At 39.4% G+C, this 18,430-nt stretch overlaps 1 protein-coding gene across 1 annotated transcript; it reads right to left on the bottom strand.

The window, feature by feature from the left end:
* Positions 1–4,609: 4,609 nt before the first annotated feature.
* On the bottom strand, positions 4,610–17,601 carry LOC122643365 (the record flags this gene model as incomplete). Its single annotated transcript, XM_043836990.1, has 3 exons — positions 17,149–17,601; positions 6,353–7,585; positions 4,610–6,109 (listed from the first exon to the last, which is right to left on the bottom strand). Coding segments are annotated over exons 1-3 (3,186 nt in total), but the record flags the coding sequence as incomplete, so codon positions are not given.
* Between the last annotated feature and the right edge of the window lie 829 nt (positions 17,602–18,430).

Below are 18,430 nucleotides of genomic sequence, written 5' to 3'. Positions count from 1 at the left end.
AAGGAATAGTCAGCTCCTATTAGTAACAGATGAGAAGATGCTGGATGGCAGATTTTTGTTGGACGGCAGGATTTTTTTTGGCTGGGTGATGGAGATTATCGGGTGGCAGATTTAGGAATATGCCCCTGGTGAAATATTGTTGTGACTGCACTTGAGCACGCCAAGTTACCTATGGATCCTTTGAAAAGAAATCAAGTCGAACATAATTCTTGTAGACCTAACGGCTACACAAAATATTTTTTGAGTTGGTCCATGTTGACAAGGCCCTTGACATCTTCTCCATCAAGATCCACGAGTCGAACAACTTGTTCGATTAGGATTTCCTTTACTTGATAAGGTTTGCTCTAATTCGGCTTGAACTTGCCCCTTAGGTCATGGACAGGTGCTCTTTGTTCTCGAAGAACCAAATCTCCTTCTTCGATGTTCTGTGGGTGAACTCCTTTGTTGAAGGCCCTCGCCATTCTGAGTTGGACTTTTTAAGGTGATCCATGGCTTTCATCCTTTTCTCATCTAGCAGGTTGAGCTCATCATGCCTTTCCTGCATCCATTCTCCTTTGGTAATTTGTAGTCCATCAATACTCTGAGGGATGGTACTTGAATTAATGCGGGTAATAATACCTCTATTCCATAGACCAATGAAAAAGGAGTTGCCCTAGTAGAAGTTTGAATGGACATCCGATAACCCCATAACGCATATAGGAGCTTGTCTGCCCAATCATTATGAGTATCAGCCATTTTTTGTAATATGACTTTGACATTTTTTTTGGCTGCTTCCACTACTCTGTTAGTCTGTGGTCTGTAAGTTGTAGACCAGTGTATCTTGATACCAAACTTGGCGCAAAACTTATCTGTTTTTACCAAGAAATGTGCTCCCTGATCGGATATGAGGGCGTGTGGCACTCCGTATCTGCATATGATATTTTCCTTGATGAACTTTGCTGCCTTCGCAGTCGTCAAGACGGTGTAAGACTGTGCTTCCACCTATTTGTTGAAATAATCTATGACGACGAGGATGAATTCATGTCCATTGGATGCTTTCGACGTCACCTTCCCTATGATGTCAATGCCCCATGTGGAGAATGGCCAGGGAGCATTCGATGAATGGAGTTCCATGGGAGGAATGTGAATAATGTTGGCAAATATCTAGCACTTGTAATAGCTTTTCACGAACGTGGCACAATCTTCATCCTGTTGGGTAACCTAGAGGGGGGTGAATAGGTTACCACTAGTGGATTTTGCCTCTTTTTCGATTGGTTGCACACTTATATTAAATATAAAAAGCAGAAGTAAATGAGGCACAAGATTTATAGTGGTTCGGCTAACTTAGCCTACATCCACTCCTCTCAACCTTGAGAGAATTCCACTAGTATTTCCCTTTCAATACAATAGGTGGGGAAATGACACCTTTACAACTCTTTTTAACAGGATAAGAGGATCCTTACAATCTTAGTTCCAGGACAAGAGTATCCTTTCAATCTCTTAAGGATGAGAGGGTCCTTATACTAATCTAAGTACAGTCTAGATTAATACAACAATGCTTTATCAAATCAAAAGCATAAACAAGTAAATACAATAGAAGTTTGGTATAAATACCTATCAAAGAGTAGTGACACTTTTACCCTTTGAGTGATGGTGCTCAATGATATGAATGAGAGTGATGCACCTTGAGTCTCCTAGATGACTCTCCTTGATGGCATGAGTTGGAGAGAGTGGAGAGTTAAGAGCTTGGTAATATCTCTTTGAAGAGCTTGAATTGAATAAATTAGCTCAATGACAAATTCTCACTTTTGTACTTTCTCAAATGTACTATGCACTTTTTCTATCAAAAGATGTGTTTTGTTCCTTGTTTGGATGTGTTTTATAAAGCCAAAAGTTGGAGTTTGTTTGTTCTCCAACGGATATAAAATGTCATATTTTTAGACCGTCGATGGCGACCTATAAAAGTTGTCGGTCGACCATCAAAAATCTAGCCGTTGAAAACTAGCCGTTGAGCCCAAGTTTGGGGCTGTAGGTCGATTGTCGGTCGACCTATGGATCGACCTACAGGTGTCGGTCGACCGATAGATCTGTCGGTTGCAACCGACAGGCTACTGAAAACAGGTCTGTATTTTTTATATCCTGTAGGTCGACCTACAGAGTCTGTAGGTCGACCGACAGACAGTTATCCTATTTTTTGATTGTCTGTCAAGGGGATTTTTGGTCCAGCTTGCTTGGGGACTTCATAGGTTTTTGTCTAACACTTTAATGGCCATGTTTCTTGAGTCTAGGGCATGGGAATGAGTTCCTCCTAGGGTCTCTTACATGTGAATGCAATGTGTGTGTGATGTGATATGTACATGTAATGAAATGGGTTCTAATGCACTTGAATCTTCTTGGAGAGTCTTTGTCTTGGCTTCCTTTAGAAGATGTTCCTCAATCTTCAAATTTCTTCTTTTCCTTAACTCTTCTGTTGTGAGCTCCGTTGATCAAGTCTTTCCTGGATGCTTGATGTTCCCAATGTCTGACTATGAGGTTTGCTTAAAGATTGGAATATTAGTATTAATCTTAATGTTTGTTATCATCAAAATTAGTTTATGGAGGAATGTGTTTTCCAACAATCTCCCCCTTTTTGATGATGACAAACATGTGATTCAAAATATGCATTACTCATGTATGTATGCAATTCAAGATAAATATATGCATTATTCATGTGGGCATGTAACTCAAGTTGAATTTGTATTATCATACATCATAATTCAAGGTATGCATTATCACATAAAATGAATATTTGAATCATAATAACTTCTCCCCCTTTTGTCAACACAAAAAGGAGGTGTAGAGCATGAACAAGCATAAACAATCTTAGGGTGGCTCCCCCTAAGCCAGTGCTGGTAACCATGAACAAACAAAAACAATCTTAGGGTGGCTCCCCCTAAGAAAATGACTTCCTGCATGGTTAGAAGAACAGAGAGCAAATAATATAAAACCCAATAAAGTGTTAATTTTAAAAGCATCACATGCTTCAAAATAGAAGTTCCATGTTTTAAAAGTATGCCAGAAAAGTACAGATCAAGAGTTCTAATATAAAGTCAGTGATGTCAACTATCTCTACTGGGGAGGAGGAGGAAAGAAATGCAGATTGAGACGCTGTAAGATCACTTGGTTCTCCTGTTGGATGCGAAGAATCTCTGCTTGATCTTTGTGGAGAGAGGTGAAGTGATCATCAAAGCCCTTCAGGCGGGTGTCAAGTTGTTGGCGAAAACTTGAAAATTCTTCTCTGGTGACATAGTCCCCTGAGGGTTCACCAACATAGTCTTCATCCTCACTGTCGTCCTCTTCTTGTGACTCTGCTTCGTCACCTGTGACATGTTGGGTAGCTCGCTTCCTTTAGGCTTGGTGTGAGGGAGGAGCCGCAACAAATCCCAGCTTCATCTTCTTGATGGTGGATGAGTCGATGTCAATCATCTTTGGGTCAATGAATTCCCAGAGAGATCCACTTCATGGAACTTAAGGATGGCGATTATGAGTCTCGCCATATGGAAGGTTTCCCCTATAATGAGGTACTGCACGAGTATTCCATGGTCTTCATAATCACATATGGAAGATTGATAGGATTGGCGGTGACAAGACACCAAGTAATGTAGGCTTGAAAGGGATTGACTTGGTCTCTATGGCCTCCTTTGGGTAAGATGTTGTAGCTGACAATGAAGCTGATCATCCTGGGTAGTTCATGAAGTTTTATAGCTTTAACAGTTGGTTCAAACCCAACATAGTCTTTCATGATGGCACCATAAACTTCATCAACATTCATAAAGGTTTTGGCATCCCCTTTGGGAGGAAGATAGCTCATATCTCCTACGATGGGAATTCCCATGATCTCTCCTAGATCTTCATAAGTGAACATGATGGGAACACCCTTTACTAGGGATGTGATGGCAAGCCTATCATCCACTATTTGGGTTCTCGGTTACGATAAAAGTGTCCGGCAAGGTCGGGATAGCAGGGATCAACATAAACTAAGGTATTTTCCCAACCCAAATATTTGAAATATTCTTCAATGTCATAGTCAAGAAATTGAGAAACTCTTCTTGTTCTTTCCTTGTCAACCTTTCTCTTCTCAAATCTTCCCAGAGAATGGAGGCTTTTCCGAGATGAAGAGAGACTTGTCATATGCTACGAGCTCTCTCCAACTTTGGCTTTCTTCTTTGGTTGCTTGCCCTTGCTTTGCTTTGGAGCCATTTGAAACCTAGGGCTTTAGAGAATAGAGAGAAATAGAGATTTTTGGGTTGGAAGTGGGTAGATTGTGTAGGAAGAGTGATTTGGGGCTTGGATTTGGTGAAATCTCAAGGGTTTTTGCAGGGTTTTTGCCTTGGAGTTCAGAGAAAAAAGGGTTTTGGAGAGGAGAGGTCTCGAACATAAGAGGAGGGAAATGAAAAAAAAATCCTCTCGGTTCTTGTTTAAAAACGAAATTTTTCCGTGTCGGTCGACCTACACGAGTCTGTCGGTCGACCGATAGGTCAAAAACAGGGATTAATGGGATTTTAGCCCAGAATTCTCTAACAACCTGATTTTTGGGCTTTTTGAGGATTTCACTTTACTCAAAAGGGTTGCAAATCCCGAGTTCTCTCCTCAAATAGCAGAATCTCTCTTCACTTAATGGATTGGTGAGTATGTCTGTAAGTTGTTTTTCAGTTTCAATGTATTTTAGAACAATTTCCCCTTTTTGAACTGTGTCTCTAAGAAAGTGATGCCTAATATCAATATGTTTGGCTCTTGAATGGAGAATGGGATTTTTGCTTAAATTGATTAAACTTGTATTGTCGCAATTAATTGGAGATGAACTAAAATGTATCCCATAGTCCATGAGAGTTTGCCTCATCCAAAGGACTTGGGCACAACACCTGCCGGCCGCAATGTACTCGGCTTCAGTAGTGGAAAGAGCAACAGAGTTTTGTTTCTTGCTAAACCATGAAACCAAGCAAGATCCTAAGAAGTGACATGTGCCACTTGTACTCTTGCGATCAAGATGGCACCCTGCAAAGTCGGCATCCGAAAAGCTTATTAAATCAAAATTTTGGTTCATTGGGTACCATAATCCTACATTTGTAGTACCTTTAAGATATTTAAAGATCCTTTTAACGGCACTAAAGTGGGATTGCATTGGGTTGGCTTGGAATCTAGCACAAGCACACACGCTAAACATGATGTCTGGCCTACTAGCGGTGAGATATAGAAGGCTACCAATCATGCCTCTATAGCGTGTAGGGTCTATGGGAGTGCCTTCCTCATCTTTAGATAGCTTTAGAGAGGTGCTCATGGGGGTGCTAGATGACTTTTGACCATCGAAATCAAATTTCTTGAGAAGTTCTTTAGTGTATTTAGTTTGACATATAAAGATTCCATTTTTGGTTTGCTTAATTTGAAGTCCTAAGAAAAAATTAAGTTCACCCATCAAACTCATTTCAAATTCATCACTCATGCATTTGCTAAATTCAACACAAAGATTTTCATTGGTGGATCCAAATATAATATCATCAACATATATTTGCACGATAATAGAGTCTTTTCCTCTATGTTTCACAAACAAGGTTGTATCAACCTTACCCATTTGAAATCCACTTTGGATTAGGAATTCACTCAATCTCTCATACCAAGCTCTAGGAGCTTGTTTGAGTCCATAGAGAGCTTTGTTAAGTTTGAAGACATGATCCGGATATTGTGTATCCTCAAATCCGGGAGGTTGTGCAACATATACTTCCTCCATGATAAAGCCATTTAAAAAAGCACTTTTGATATCCATTTGACATAGCTTAAAATTTTTATGACATGCAAAAGCAAGTAGCATTCTAATAGATTCCAGTCTTGCTACCGGTGCATAGGTTTCATCAAAATCTATCCCTTCTTGTTGATTATATCCTTTGGCAACTAATCTAGCTTTGTTTCTAATGATTGATCCATCTTCATCAAGTTTGTTTCTAAACACCCATTTGGCTCCTATAATAGAATGATTCTTGGGTTTTGGGACAAGCTCCCAAACATTGTTTCTTTCAAATTGATGGAGCTCTTCTTGCATAGCTACTATCCAATCACTATCTTCCAATGCTTCTTTTATATTTTTAGGTTCAATTTTGGATATGAAAGCAACATTGTTGCAAATGTCTTGAGTTTTAGATCTAGTTTGGATTCTTTTGTCTAAGTCTCCAATGATATGATCCAAGGGATGGTCTTTCCAAGGTCTAACCTCTTTGGGTAGATCCTTTGGTTGGTTTTCGGGTTCTCTTAGAGAGAGATTTTCTATGTTCTCCCTAATCTCAACAAGTGTATCATCATCATCAACCAATGACTTGTTTCTATCTTTAGGAAGAGATTCATCAAATTTTATATTCATTGATTCTTCAATAATCAAGCTTTTCTTATTGAAGACTCTATAGGCTCGACTATTTGAAGAGTATCCAAGGAAAATGCCATCATCGGCTTTAGCATCAAATTTTCCTAAGTTATCCTTAGTATTCAATATATAGCATATACACCCAAACACTTTAAAGTAATCAACTTTAGGTAGTTTATTATGATAGAGTTCATAGGGTGTTTTGAGTAATATAGGTCTAATTAATACACGATTTAACACATAGCAAGCCGTATTGACCGCTTCGGCCCAAAAATATTTTGGAAGAGAGTATTCATTTATCATTGTTCTAGCGGTCTCTTGGAGTGATCTATTCTTTCTTTCAACCACCCCATTGGATTGAGGTGTTCTAGGAGCGGAGAAGTTGTGGGTTATGCCTTGTTTACTGCAATAACTCCCAAATTGATTGAGATTGTCAAATTCTCCTCCATGATCACTTCTAATGGTTGTTATGAGATATCCCTTTTGGTTTTGTATTCTCTTACATAGAGATGCAAATTCATCAAAGGCTTCATCTTTATGTTTTAAAAATAGAGTCCATGTGAAGCGAGAGAAATCATCAACTATTACAAAGGTGTATCTTGAACCGCCTAGGCTAGGTGTAGTAATAGGTCCAAACAAGTCCAAGTGTAGTAGTTCTAAGGGTCTAGTGGTAGACACTTCATTTTTTGATTTATGAGATACCTTGGTTTGTTTTCCTCTTTGACAAGCATCACATACATGGTCTTTTCCAAATTTGAGTTTGGGTAAGTTTCTAACTAAATTCTTAGATGCAATGGTCTTAATCACTTTTACATTAACATGTCCTAGTTTCCTATGCCATAGGTAGGGATCAACATCATTTGTCACAAAACATGTATTACTAGAATTTGCTTCATCCAATAAGCAGATATAGATATTATTTTTCCTAATTCCCTTCAAGATAGTCTTATCATTTGAATTTTTTACTAAGCAATGAGAGGTTTTGAAAATGACACTATATCCTATATTACATAGTTGACTCACACTAAGCAAATTATACTTTAAATTGTCAACTAGGCATACATTGGATATGATTGTACCTCCAATGGTGATTTCACCGATGCCAATGATTTTTCCTTTGCTATTGTCCCCAAATGTCACCATTCCTCCATTGTACTTGTTTAGCTTGGTGAATAGATTGGGGTTGGCCGTCATATGCTTGGAGCATCCACTATCAATATACCATTCAATTGCTTCACTGCTCTTCAAGCATACCTATAAAAGCAATCAATTATATGTTGGTCCCCATAATCTCATGGGTCCATTGAGGTTAGGATCGATCATACCCTTAGGTATCCAAGCTCTTCTAGAATTTTGACTTTGTATTATAGGTGTGATAGATGTAGGTTTTCGATGTCCATATGATCTTTGGGTTCTTCTTGGCCCTTGAAATTCATAGTGTCTATATGGAACATAGTAATTTTGTGATGTGTAAGACTTATTGTTGATGTAGGCCCTTTGGTGATCATAGGGCCTAGTGTATGTGTTTGGTCTATAGTGATTTTGAGGTCTTTGGGGTGCATATGGCATATATGAAGCATTTTGCCTATATGGTTGAAATGACTTAGGCTTGGGATATTGTCTTTGTGGCCGTTGGGGCACAAATTCTCTTTGAGGTTTGTTGGTCCTCTTTTGAGAAGTATAGTAGAATGCATGATGCTTCCTTTTTGTATCCGGTTCTTTATATATCACCTTACCATCAATATAAGCACCGATGCAAGTTTCATGTCCGGGTAAATGACATTTTTCACATACAATGGGATGTGAGGTTTGGCCTTGGTTTGATTTTCTCCATCTTGGAGTTCTCATCTTTCCCTTTCCTTTGGCTTGATGTGGTCTTTTACCATCATAGCCTAGACCTTCTTTATTTTGAGGTCCCTTTTGTGGATTTCCTAATAATGTATCTAAGGTCTTTTGACCCTTAGTAAAGGTGTGCAATGTGGAAGTTAGATTCTTATTTTCTTCTTCTAGGTTGTGTGCATGTGAAGTCAACTCATCAATTTTGTGTAGAAGATTGGTTACTTCTTTTTCTAAGGCCTTTTTAGAAGCTTCCTCTTGGAGACTTACATTATAAAGTTCTTCAAAGGCCTCTTGAAGTTCTTCATATTCTAAATCATCATTGCAAATTGACACTGAGCTATGATAGGGAGAGTTTACCTCGTCATCATCATTGTTGTGAGCCATTAGTGCCAAGTTGATGGTCTCTTCATCGGATTCATTATTTTCTTCTCCACTATCACTTGAATCCCATGATATCTCGGCGGTGCAAGCCTTTTTCTTTCTGCTTTCCTTTCCTTTTAGCTTGGGGCACTCGGTTTTGAAGTGTCCGGGCTTTCTACATTCATAACACACAATGTCCTTGTTAGTATTGAAGGGTTTTTCCTTTGTGTATGTTTTACCTTTGTTTTCTTTTGATGGTTGTCCTTTGTAGAATCTTCCTCCTCTCTTTCTTAGGAATTTTTGAAACTTCCTTGTGATTAGAGAGATTTCTTTTTCTATATCCTCTTCATCGCTTTCTTCTTCTTCGGATTCGCAAGAGGTCTTGAGTGCGATGGACTTTCTCCTTGGTTCTTTTACTTCTATGACTTTATCATCTTCAAGGAGTTCAACTTCATGGGTTTGTAGAGTACCCATCAATTCATCCATGTGTAGAACCTCTAGATCTTTTGCTTGTTTGATGGCGGTCACCATTGGTCTCCACTTGGAGGGTAGTGATCTCAAGATCTTCCTTACATTCTCCGCTTTGGTGTATTCCTTTCCTAAGCTTTTCAACTTGTTAACAATGTTAGTAAACCTAGTAAACATGTTAGAAATACTTTCATCATCAAGCATTTTAAACAATTCATATTCATGAACAAGTTTGTCAATCTTGAGTTGTTTAACTTGTGATGTTCCTTCATAGGTAACCACAAGAGTATCAAACATCTCCTTAGCTGTATTACACATACTAGTTCTATTGAATTCTTTTTCACTAAGAGCACATTGTAGGAATGCAATAGCTTTGTAGTTTTGTTGTATGTGTGTTTTATCCGATGGTGTCCATTCGGATTTCTCCTTAGGTACAATTCTTCCTCCAACTTCTTTTGTGATTTGGAAGGGACCTTCCTCAATCACAGTCCATACATCAATATCATGAGCACACACATAATTTTTGAACCTACACTTCCAGTAGGCAAATCCTTCACCATCAAAGTATGGTGGCCTAGAAGTGTTGAGCCCCTCAATTTGGTGTGTAGATGATGATGATGCCATGGATCGTTTTTAGCACAATATAAAGACAATATGGTCTTAGTTTTGAGCTCCCGCTCTGATACCAATTGTTGGGTAACCTAGAGGGGGGTGAATAGGTTACCACTAGTGGATTTTGCCTCTTTTTCGATTGGTTGCACACTTATATTAAATATAAAAAACAGAAGTAAATGAGGCACAAGATTTATAGTGGTTCGGCTAACTTAGCCTACATCCACTCCTCTCAACCTTGAGAGAATTCCACTAGTATTTCCCTTTCAATACAATAGGTGGGAAAATGACACCTTTACAACTCTTTTTAACAGGATAAGAGGATCCTTACAATCTTAGTTCCAGGACAAGAGTATCCTTTCAATCTCTTAAGGATGAGAGGGTCCTTGTACTAATCTAAGTACAGTCTAGATTAATACAACAATGCTTTATCAAATCAAAAGCATAAACAAGTAAATACAATAGAAGTTTGGTATAAATACCTATCAAAGAGTAGTGACACTTTTACCCTTTGAGTGATGGTGCTCAATGATATGAATGAGAGTGATGCACCTTGAGTCTCCTAGATGACTCTCCTTGATGGCATGAGTTGGAGAGAGTGGAGAGTTAAGAGCTTGGTAATATCTCTTTGAAGAACTTGAATTGAATAAATTAGCTCAATGACAAATTCTCACTTTTGTACTTTCTCAAATGTACTATGCACTTTTTCTATCAAAAGATGTGTTTTGTTCCTTGTTTGGATGTGTTTTATAAAGCTAAAAGTTGGAGTTTGTTTGTTCTCCAACGGATATAAAACTGTCATATTTTTAGACTGTCGGTCGACCTATAAAAGTTGTCGGTCGACCATCAAAAATCTATCCGTTGAAAACTAGCCGTTGAGCCCAAGTTTGGGGCTATAGGTCGATTGTCGGTCGACCTATGGATCGACCTACAGGTGTCGGTCGATCGATAGATCTGTCGGTTGCAACCGACAGGCTCTGAAACAGTCTGTATTTTTTATATCTCGTAGGTCGACCTACGTGCAGTCCGTAGGTCGACCGACGTACGCTATCCTATTTTTTGATTGTCTGTCAAGGGGATTTTTGGTCCAGCTTGCTTGGGGACTTCATAGGTTTTTGTCTAACACTTTAATGGCCATGTTTCTTGAGTCTAGGGCATGGGAATGAGTTCCTCCTAGGGTCTCTTACATGTGAATGCAATGTGTGTGTGATGTGATATGTACATGTAATGAAATGTGTTCTAATGCACTTGAATCTTCTTGGAGAGTCTTTGTCTTGGCTTCCTTTAGAAGATGTTCCTCAATCTTCAAATTTCTTCTTTTCCTTAACTCTTCTGTTGTGAGCTCCGTTGATCAAGTCTTTCCTGGATGCTTGATGTTCCCAATGTCTGACTATGAGGTTTGCTTAAAGATTGGAATATTAGTATTAATCTTAATGTTTGTTATCATCAAAATTAGTTTATGGAGGAATGTGTTTTCCAACACTTCCATGGTTGCCCAATAATACCCTAATCTTAGGATCTTCTTGGTGAGCATTCTGGCATTCATATGTGATCTGTAGATTCCCTGATGGATTTCTTTCATGATTGTTTGATCCTGTTACTCATCTACACAGAGTAGTTGTATGCCATTATAAGATCTTTTGTATAACAAGTCTTAGACTAAGGCCATATCTGATGTAAGCCAAATGATATAATGCTGTGGATCAAGAATGATCTAGCCCAAAAGATCCAAGTCTAAGAAAACAAATGTTTGTTTTTGGATTTTTTGAAAATAATTTGGAAACAAAGCAACAAAAGAAAAGAACAAGACCATTGACCCAGTAACAGGCCTATCTAGGCCCAAATAAAAAAAAAATAACTTGACTCAAATCAATAAACTCATATGGAAAAATTAGTAGAAAATCATGAATGCTTACATTAAAAATTGAAAATCAATCGAAAAGTCATCAGAACATCCATCCTAAGACGAGAATTCGGCTATGTGGTCATAAATGCATTCATGAAAAATTAATAAGGAGATGATGAACACAACTATTCTAATAATCATAATTCAATATAAGAGTCATGAGCTCATCCATTCAAAAAATGGGAAAAAATATGGGGAAGTCACACATTTCCATTCTAAACTAAGATTTCAGCAAAGGGGTTATAAAGGTTTCCATTCTAAATGGGAAAAATAGTGAAGAAGTCAATGAATATTCCACTCTAAACTGTCCCAAAAAAATAAACATTGATGTAGATATAATCTTGATGAAACATCAAAAAGGGAGAAAACTTAAGAAAGAGAAAACTGTATTTAATGAAAATAAAACCTAAAACAAAATAAAAGAGCAATCTGAAGATTTAAATATTGAAAAGGGATTAACCACCTAGACATAACAGCATGGTCTAAAGCCAAACACAGAAAATAGACTAAACAACAAATTTAAAGGAACAGTGACAAGAGAGAAAAACAAATTAAAAAGGATCTAACAGGGAGTCATGTAAGATTGGTAATGAACCTACTTAGGCACGAAGTTCATCAAGCAAAAGCAAAAGATTGGAGATATAGAGGTGAAATCAAACCGTATATTGAAATAAAGCATGAACCACTGAATTGAAATTCAGATTAAAGGAATGGGGATGTAAAAGTAAGATCAACAATGTAAACATCAGAACAAAAAAAAAAAAAAAAAAAAAAGAAATAGAATATTGCACATTAGTCCGTGTTTACCATATTGGAGGTAGACAATAAAAGACATGTATTAGAAGCAAACAAAGCAAATGACTTACAAGCAAAACTAAGAGACAAAGTTACAAAAAAAAAAAAAAAAAAGATAACAGAGAACTCACAAGAAAACAAAAAGAATTATAATATACAAGAATAAGGGACAAAATTTTCAAAGGAAATGACAAAGAAATCACAAGCAAAGCTACAAAGAACAAGAATCACATATGGAAGATCAGAAAGATGGAGTTAACTTAAATTAAAGGTATGCAAATTCAAGGAAAGATTAGAAACCATTACGCAATTATAGGATGCAATAAAAATAGAGAACATGGTAGGTACGCACAATTATACAATTGAACTTAAAAATAGTACGTGTAATCAATCAAAAATAGAAAGGTAATAGATTTGACCATAAACAATTAATAGCTAAAAGTAGAATAACAGATCTGAGTAGAAAAATTTATCTAAAGATTCAAAGAGAATTCTTACCTTGGAGGCTGATTTCAAGACTCAAACGAAAATAGAAGAAATGAACTTGAGGAAATTACAGGTTACTGAAACCCTTATAAAACCTATAAACCCTAGCTTCCAAATTGAACCAGAAGAGTTAGGGAAGAAGAGAAGGAAAACCAAAAAATGTCTGGACTCCTTTTCCTCCTAGGAACTCCCTTATATAGGATGCTATCGTGTGCCGCTGCGCCTCCCCACTCCTCAGAGGCGTGGTGCGCCCCCACATGCTGTCTATAACAACTCGAAGAACCTTTTGGAGGGATCGTGATGCAGGCCCAGAATGATAGCATACCACATGGAGATCCAACTCAATCATCCTAAATCAAGACAGGGGTCTGAACGGCTAAGGGCCAAGAGGGAAAACTAAACTCAATCTGGAACTAGCTTAGCTGGTTCAATTACCTCTTTACTAGTCTGAACGGTTCCACATTAAGTAGTAGACTATGGGTTGGACACTCTTGATCGGTTAGGAAAGATTGGTTTTGGATTGTCGAAAGATCCTATGCGTGGAAGGGTGGAAGAGTTCAAACTGTGTGGACTAGGAGCTTCTCAATTGCAGCTCTTACTTTAATTATGCTTCCTATTTTATTAGAGTTGATGTCATAAATTTAATCCCTAGTTATTAGGATTTATTCATTTGTTTAGTTTCCTTGGATTTTATTTTCTATTCTCTTAATTTTGCTTGATTATTAGATTCGATATCAACCATAGGATCTTGGGGGTTGAGTGTTACATCCGTAACCAAACCTATACTAATTTAAACTTGTGTGTAGGGGCGGAGCTCTATTATGTTGGGGTCCTCTGGAACATCACCATGAAACCAACCGATAAGATCTTCAATATGTCGGATGGCAAACCTGTTGAGGAAAAGTTCCTCGATAGGGTTCAAGGGAGGTTCATCAACGACTCCGCACATGTCAACCTTCCCCCGGAACTACCCTCCTTGGAGTAATGAAGGTATGTACAATTTATATTGTTTTAATTCCAATTATACCCATGGGGGAATTGGTGCACCAACCTCCTCCATTGATGCCCATTAATACCCCCCTCATTAGTTGGGACCCACTCATAGAGACCTTAGCACTTTGGGACCCCTGAACTGCTATCTGGGACTGGCGGATCATGCATGAGCTGCCAGCCCATGATCCGCCAAATGTCAGATTTGTCTCTATGAGGCTAAGGACAACTTGGTTCGACCTTCCCTTGACCCAGGGCTTAGCCAATGTTTAATTTAAGCTATTTGGGATCCAAGGGACCCAATTGGACTACAAGCCATGAGCCTATGACCTGTTTGGGCTACATCATAAGGTAAACCCATTTTTGGACCTTAAACCCATCCCCAAGCCAAACAAAACCTAGACAAATTATCTAACCCAACCAAAACCCTATCCCTCCTCATTTCACTCATCTCACAACCCTTGAGAGAGCTAAAAACGTGGAGAGAAAGCCAAGGAAAAAGGAAGAGGAAGAAGGGAGATGAAGGAGAGAGATAGGAAGGACTCCACCTCCATTTGAGCTAACCTTGAGCTCACATCTCTTCCCCAACTAGCCCTTCACTCGCCAATGGATTATGAGCTCGTGGAAATGGTGTCTTGGAGCCCAAGCTCAGCATAGGAACTCATTCTCTTGCTGCTCTTGGCTGAAACTCATTGTAATCCATCACTTCCACTTAGTTCTTATGCTAATCTATATAGATTGCATGTATTAATGTCCAATCCATGCTCCAACCAAGGGGCTTTACATTTCTAAGGACCTAGCCCACTAACTAAAGCTTAATTGCACCAATTAATGCCCAAGAAGGGACCAATCCCTCAGTTCTTGGCTTAGATAGCTTGGGAACCCCAATTGGAACACCAATTCCATAGATGTTGGGTGTTTGGATCAAATTCCAGCCCATTGGGTACTAATTGGAGTCATATCCACTGACCTAATGGCTCCATTAAAGACCCTTGACACCCCCATGCTGTTCCTGAAGAACCTTAGGCCATTGGCCTCTGTTTGGATGCCATCCGAGCTGAATACAGCTCTCTCAGAATTTGGCGGACGATACAGCTGGCAGACTGTGCATGATCCGCCAGGTTATACAGGGCATCATCCGCAAAGGCCAAATTACTCTATTTTGGAGGTTCCAACCTTGGGAATTTGTTTGAGCCACCTCTCACTTGTTGCACACTCATGTTATGATAGTTTTAGGTTGACGTACGCGTGTGGGAGGAACGTTCATTGCACGGAAGCCCTTATTACCTACGCATGGATTTTTGTGAGTGGATCGAACACTTGAACTATTTTACGGTGTGTTTCTCACTAGGCATCAAGCTAGGTGTGCATGTTGATTGGTTGTGTGTATGATTGCTTCATCTTTAACATGTTTAATTAATGGAACCAGACTTTATATGTAAGGGAACATGATCAGCTATGCATATTGATAATATTGAGAAGGAGATATCTATATTGTATGATGCTTTACATATATAATTCTTTAGATTGATTGATTTATGGAATTGATTCGGGTGGTGATCGGCCGACCGTTATTTCGGTATCACACCCGCTATATTATTATTTGGTGTGGGTGTAAGCTGGAGAGACGAGAGGATAGTGACCTCCGGATTAGGCACTATGGACTCGATCTCTAGGCTACACTCGCATAGTGTGGGATTGTAAATATAAATATTGTATTCAATAGTTGTTTGCTGGCTAGGAAGTGATGTACCCAGTACTACGACCCTTCTGACAGGGGTGTAGATGTCGGGCAAACCCATGGGTCCCGGGGTAACCCACCGCGAAGTCATCGCCGTATTTCGGTGATGCCAGAACGGGGTTTGTATTGGGGGCTCGCAGACAACTCGGTGAGTGAGTCCGATCTCACGGATTTCCTTGGTAACATGGGGTTGACATGGTCGGAATACCATCCATTTATGGCACCGTTATTTGTCATTATCGTACCATTTACCGATGATGCTGCCTGTGTTATAGTAGTACTTGACCTGACTTAGAATCTGGTTGCTAGGTGGAAAATTGAACAAAAGCATCCATGCATCATATGTGATGTGCATACTTTAGCATGCATTGATGGTGTATCTATTGTTGTATATTGTGAATGGTTTGATAGCTCGCTGGGCTTTGTAAGCTCAACCCTCGGGAGCCCTTGATTTTAAATGTGGATACAGGGGCAATAGACATAGTTGAGGGTGATTCGATGCTACCCTTTGGCGAGGACTTTGAGGCTTGGAGTGCTCAGCCAAAGTCGGAGCCGGCATCGGGTTATCTTTGCGATGAGTGCATTCATGAGGGTTATTAGTTTAAGCCAGGAGCTTGAACTTTGGATTTGATATTTTGTACTTGTAAATTTGAGGATGGATGTAATAATGACATGATACTTGACTTTCTTCTCTTACTCTTATATGGTGATTAGTACTGGCGTTATACTTGTGAATTGAGATATTTAAGTTAAACTGTTTAATTTACTTATAAGATATCACCTAGAACTCCTAATCAATTATGATCATTATGTTTATATTCTTCCGTCATAACTCTGATTTCTTCTTATTCATTGAATGAGAAGCCGGGTAGTGTACATGACACATCAAAGTTTGTCGATCTTGTTGTTCGGTGTGGAATACAGGGGTATTCCCATCACATTTCCCTGAGTCGAGGGATGGGGGTGTGACAGTATCGTATTAGAGACACTTTTTGCCCTGTCATGTACACAGCCTGACTTGCTCTATCTTGATTCACTCTGTGTTAGGATTCGAATGATAAAAATTTTAACAAATACAATTAAAGAGACTAAGGTAGAGACCTATTGATGCTTGAAAATAGAAATTTCATTAAGTAGAGCTTAACTACATGTAGATAGGCCGTCCAAGGCCAACATAACTTAAAGAAAGTAAAAATAAAAAATAAAAAAGAAAGAAAAGAGAAAAGTAAAATATTTCCGTGCACTTTCTCTACCATCTAGAACATTACAAACTAAGCTAAATTAAAACTAAAAGACATAATATCATAAGAAATAAACAAATCCTAAGACTGATCTGCTGCTTTCCCCTTTCCCTTGTCCTGTGCCGAGGCCAGTCCCATCTTCTTAGTGATAGCTCTGTCCATCATCAAGTGGGACTCGATGTCCCAACCTCTAATCGGTGTCATCAAACCCCGCATTCACTAGGGCCACTATGTCATTGTACTGGGCCTCAGATTTCTTCTCTATGGCAGAAAGCCTTTGCTGCAATACCTTCTCCATGAATGCAAACCTCTGCACCATGTACCCTCAGCTTGGTATACTCACCATGTCTCTCTCTTCCCCTGGTGGAGGTGGCCCCTCAGGAACCTGGGAACTAGAAGCCCCAGCATCTCGACCTGCAACAGCGGCACCTCGGCCTGTTGTGGTAGCACCTCTCCATCCATAACCCCGTCCTAAAGCGCATGCCAAAGCTTGGGTAACTCTGACCTCACTAGCAGCTGGAGGAGCCACTGCATCACCATCACCACCTCCATCAGAACTATCAGAACTATCATCACCATCACCATCACCACCCCCTACTGGCCTCTCTGGAGATAACTCCAAGCTCCCATCCCACATCGTCATCTTCATCTTCGACAGAGTGGTTCTGCTTACAGGGGTGACATGCTTGCCCAGCCAGTCATTACTCAAAGGAACATTACACCGACGAAGGATGCGAGTAATCAGCTTGGCATAGGGCAAGTTACCATCGAGTGGGTACTCACCATAGTGCCCCATAGTCCGGATAACCACATTAGGGAGACACAGTGGTATCCCCTTTACAGGCAGCAAGTGTAGTAGCTCTACAAATTGGATATCTATCGAGGAATAGAAAGCGAGAGTTAGAGAAAAATTTAATAAATTTGAACTAGACCAAAATATAACTATATATACAAAACAAAGTGATTTATATAAATATAAACGAATAAAGTTCTTACCAGATCCTTGTGACCACCCGATCAGAGGAAGACAAGTTGTGCTAGACGTGCGAGGATGCGAAGGGAAGGGAAATAATCCTTGATAAGGAGACGAGTTGTGATTCTCTTCAGATGTAAGACCTTGACCATGGCAGTGTACTCATCCTCAGTAAGGATATGTAATCACTCCCCAGGGGTCCGTATTTCTGAGAACCGGCCATAGACACACCCAACAGCTCACCCAACTCGGTCGTAGTAATGGCAATATCCACCTCGGTGACTCGGGTGGTGAGTCGGTGCCCCGCAGCACCAGTATCCTCCAACTCTAAGTTGGCATAAAAGTACCGGACAAGCAGAGGGTAGTAGTAATTCTCCAATTCAAGTATGTTTGACCATCTCTGCCACACAGAAGGAGCGGAAGTCCCCAGTCATGACTCGTCTCTCTAGTAGGACGGAGGCATGTTGTAGGCCATACCACAACTCTGCATAGGCTGGATCGTGGAACAAGTGCTCATCAAATGCCATGGAAGACCTACACGGGAAGAGAACACACGGCCAGGAATACCTCAGTTAGAACAAACAATAATATCCACTAATGCTAAAATACAAACACTTGGTGTGCGATTTGCATGACAAATAAGAGCAATAGT

This window comes from Telopea speciosissima, chromosome 10, assembly GCF_018873765.1.
Source record: "Telopea speciosissima isolate NSW1024214 ecotype Mountain lineage chromosome 10, Tspe_v1, whole genome shotgun sequence".
NCBI lineage: Eukaryota > Viridiplantae > Streptophyta > Magnoliopsida > Proteales > Proteaceae > Telopea > Telopea speciosissima.
The sequence above is the reverse complement of the archived record's forward strand: the minus strand, read 5'-3'. Positions and strand labels throughout refer to the sequence as shown.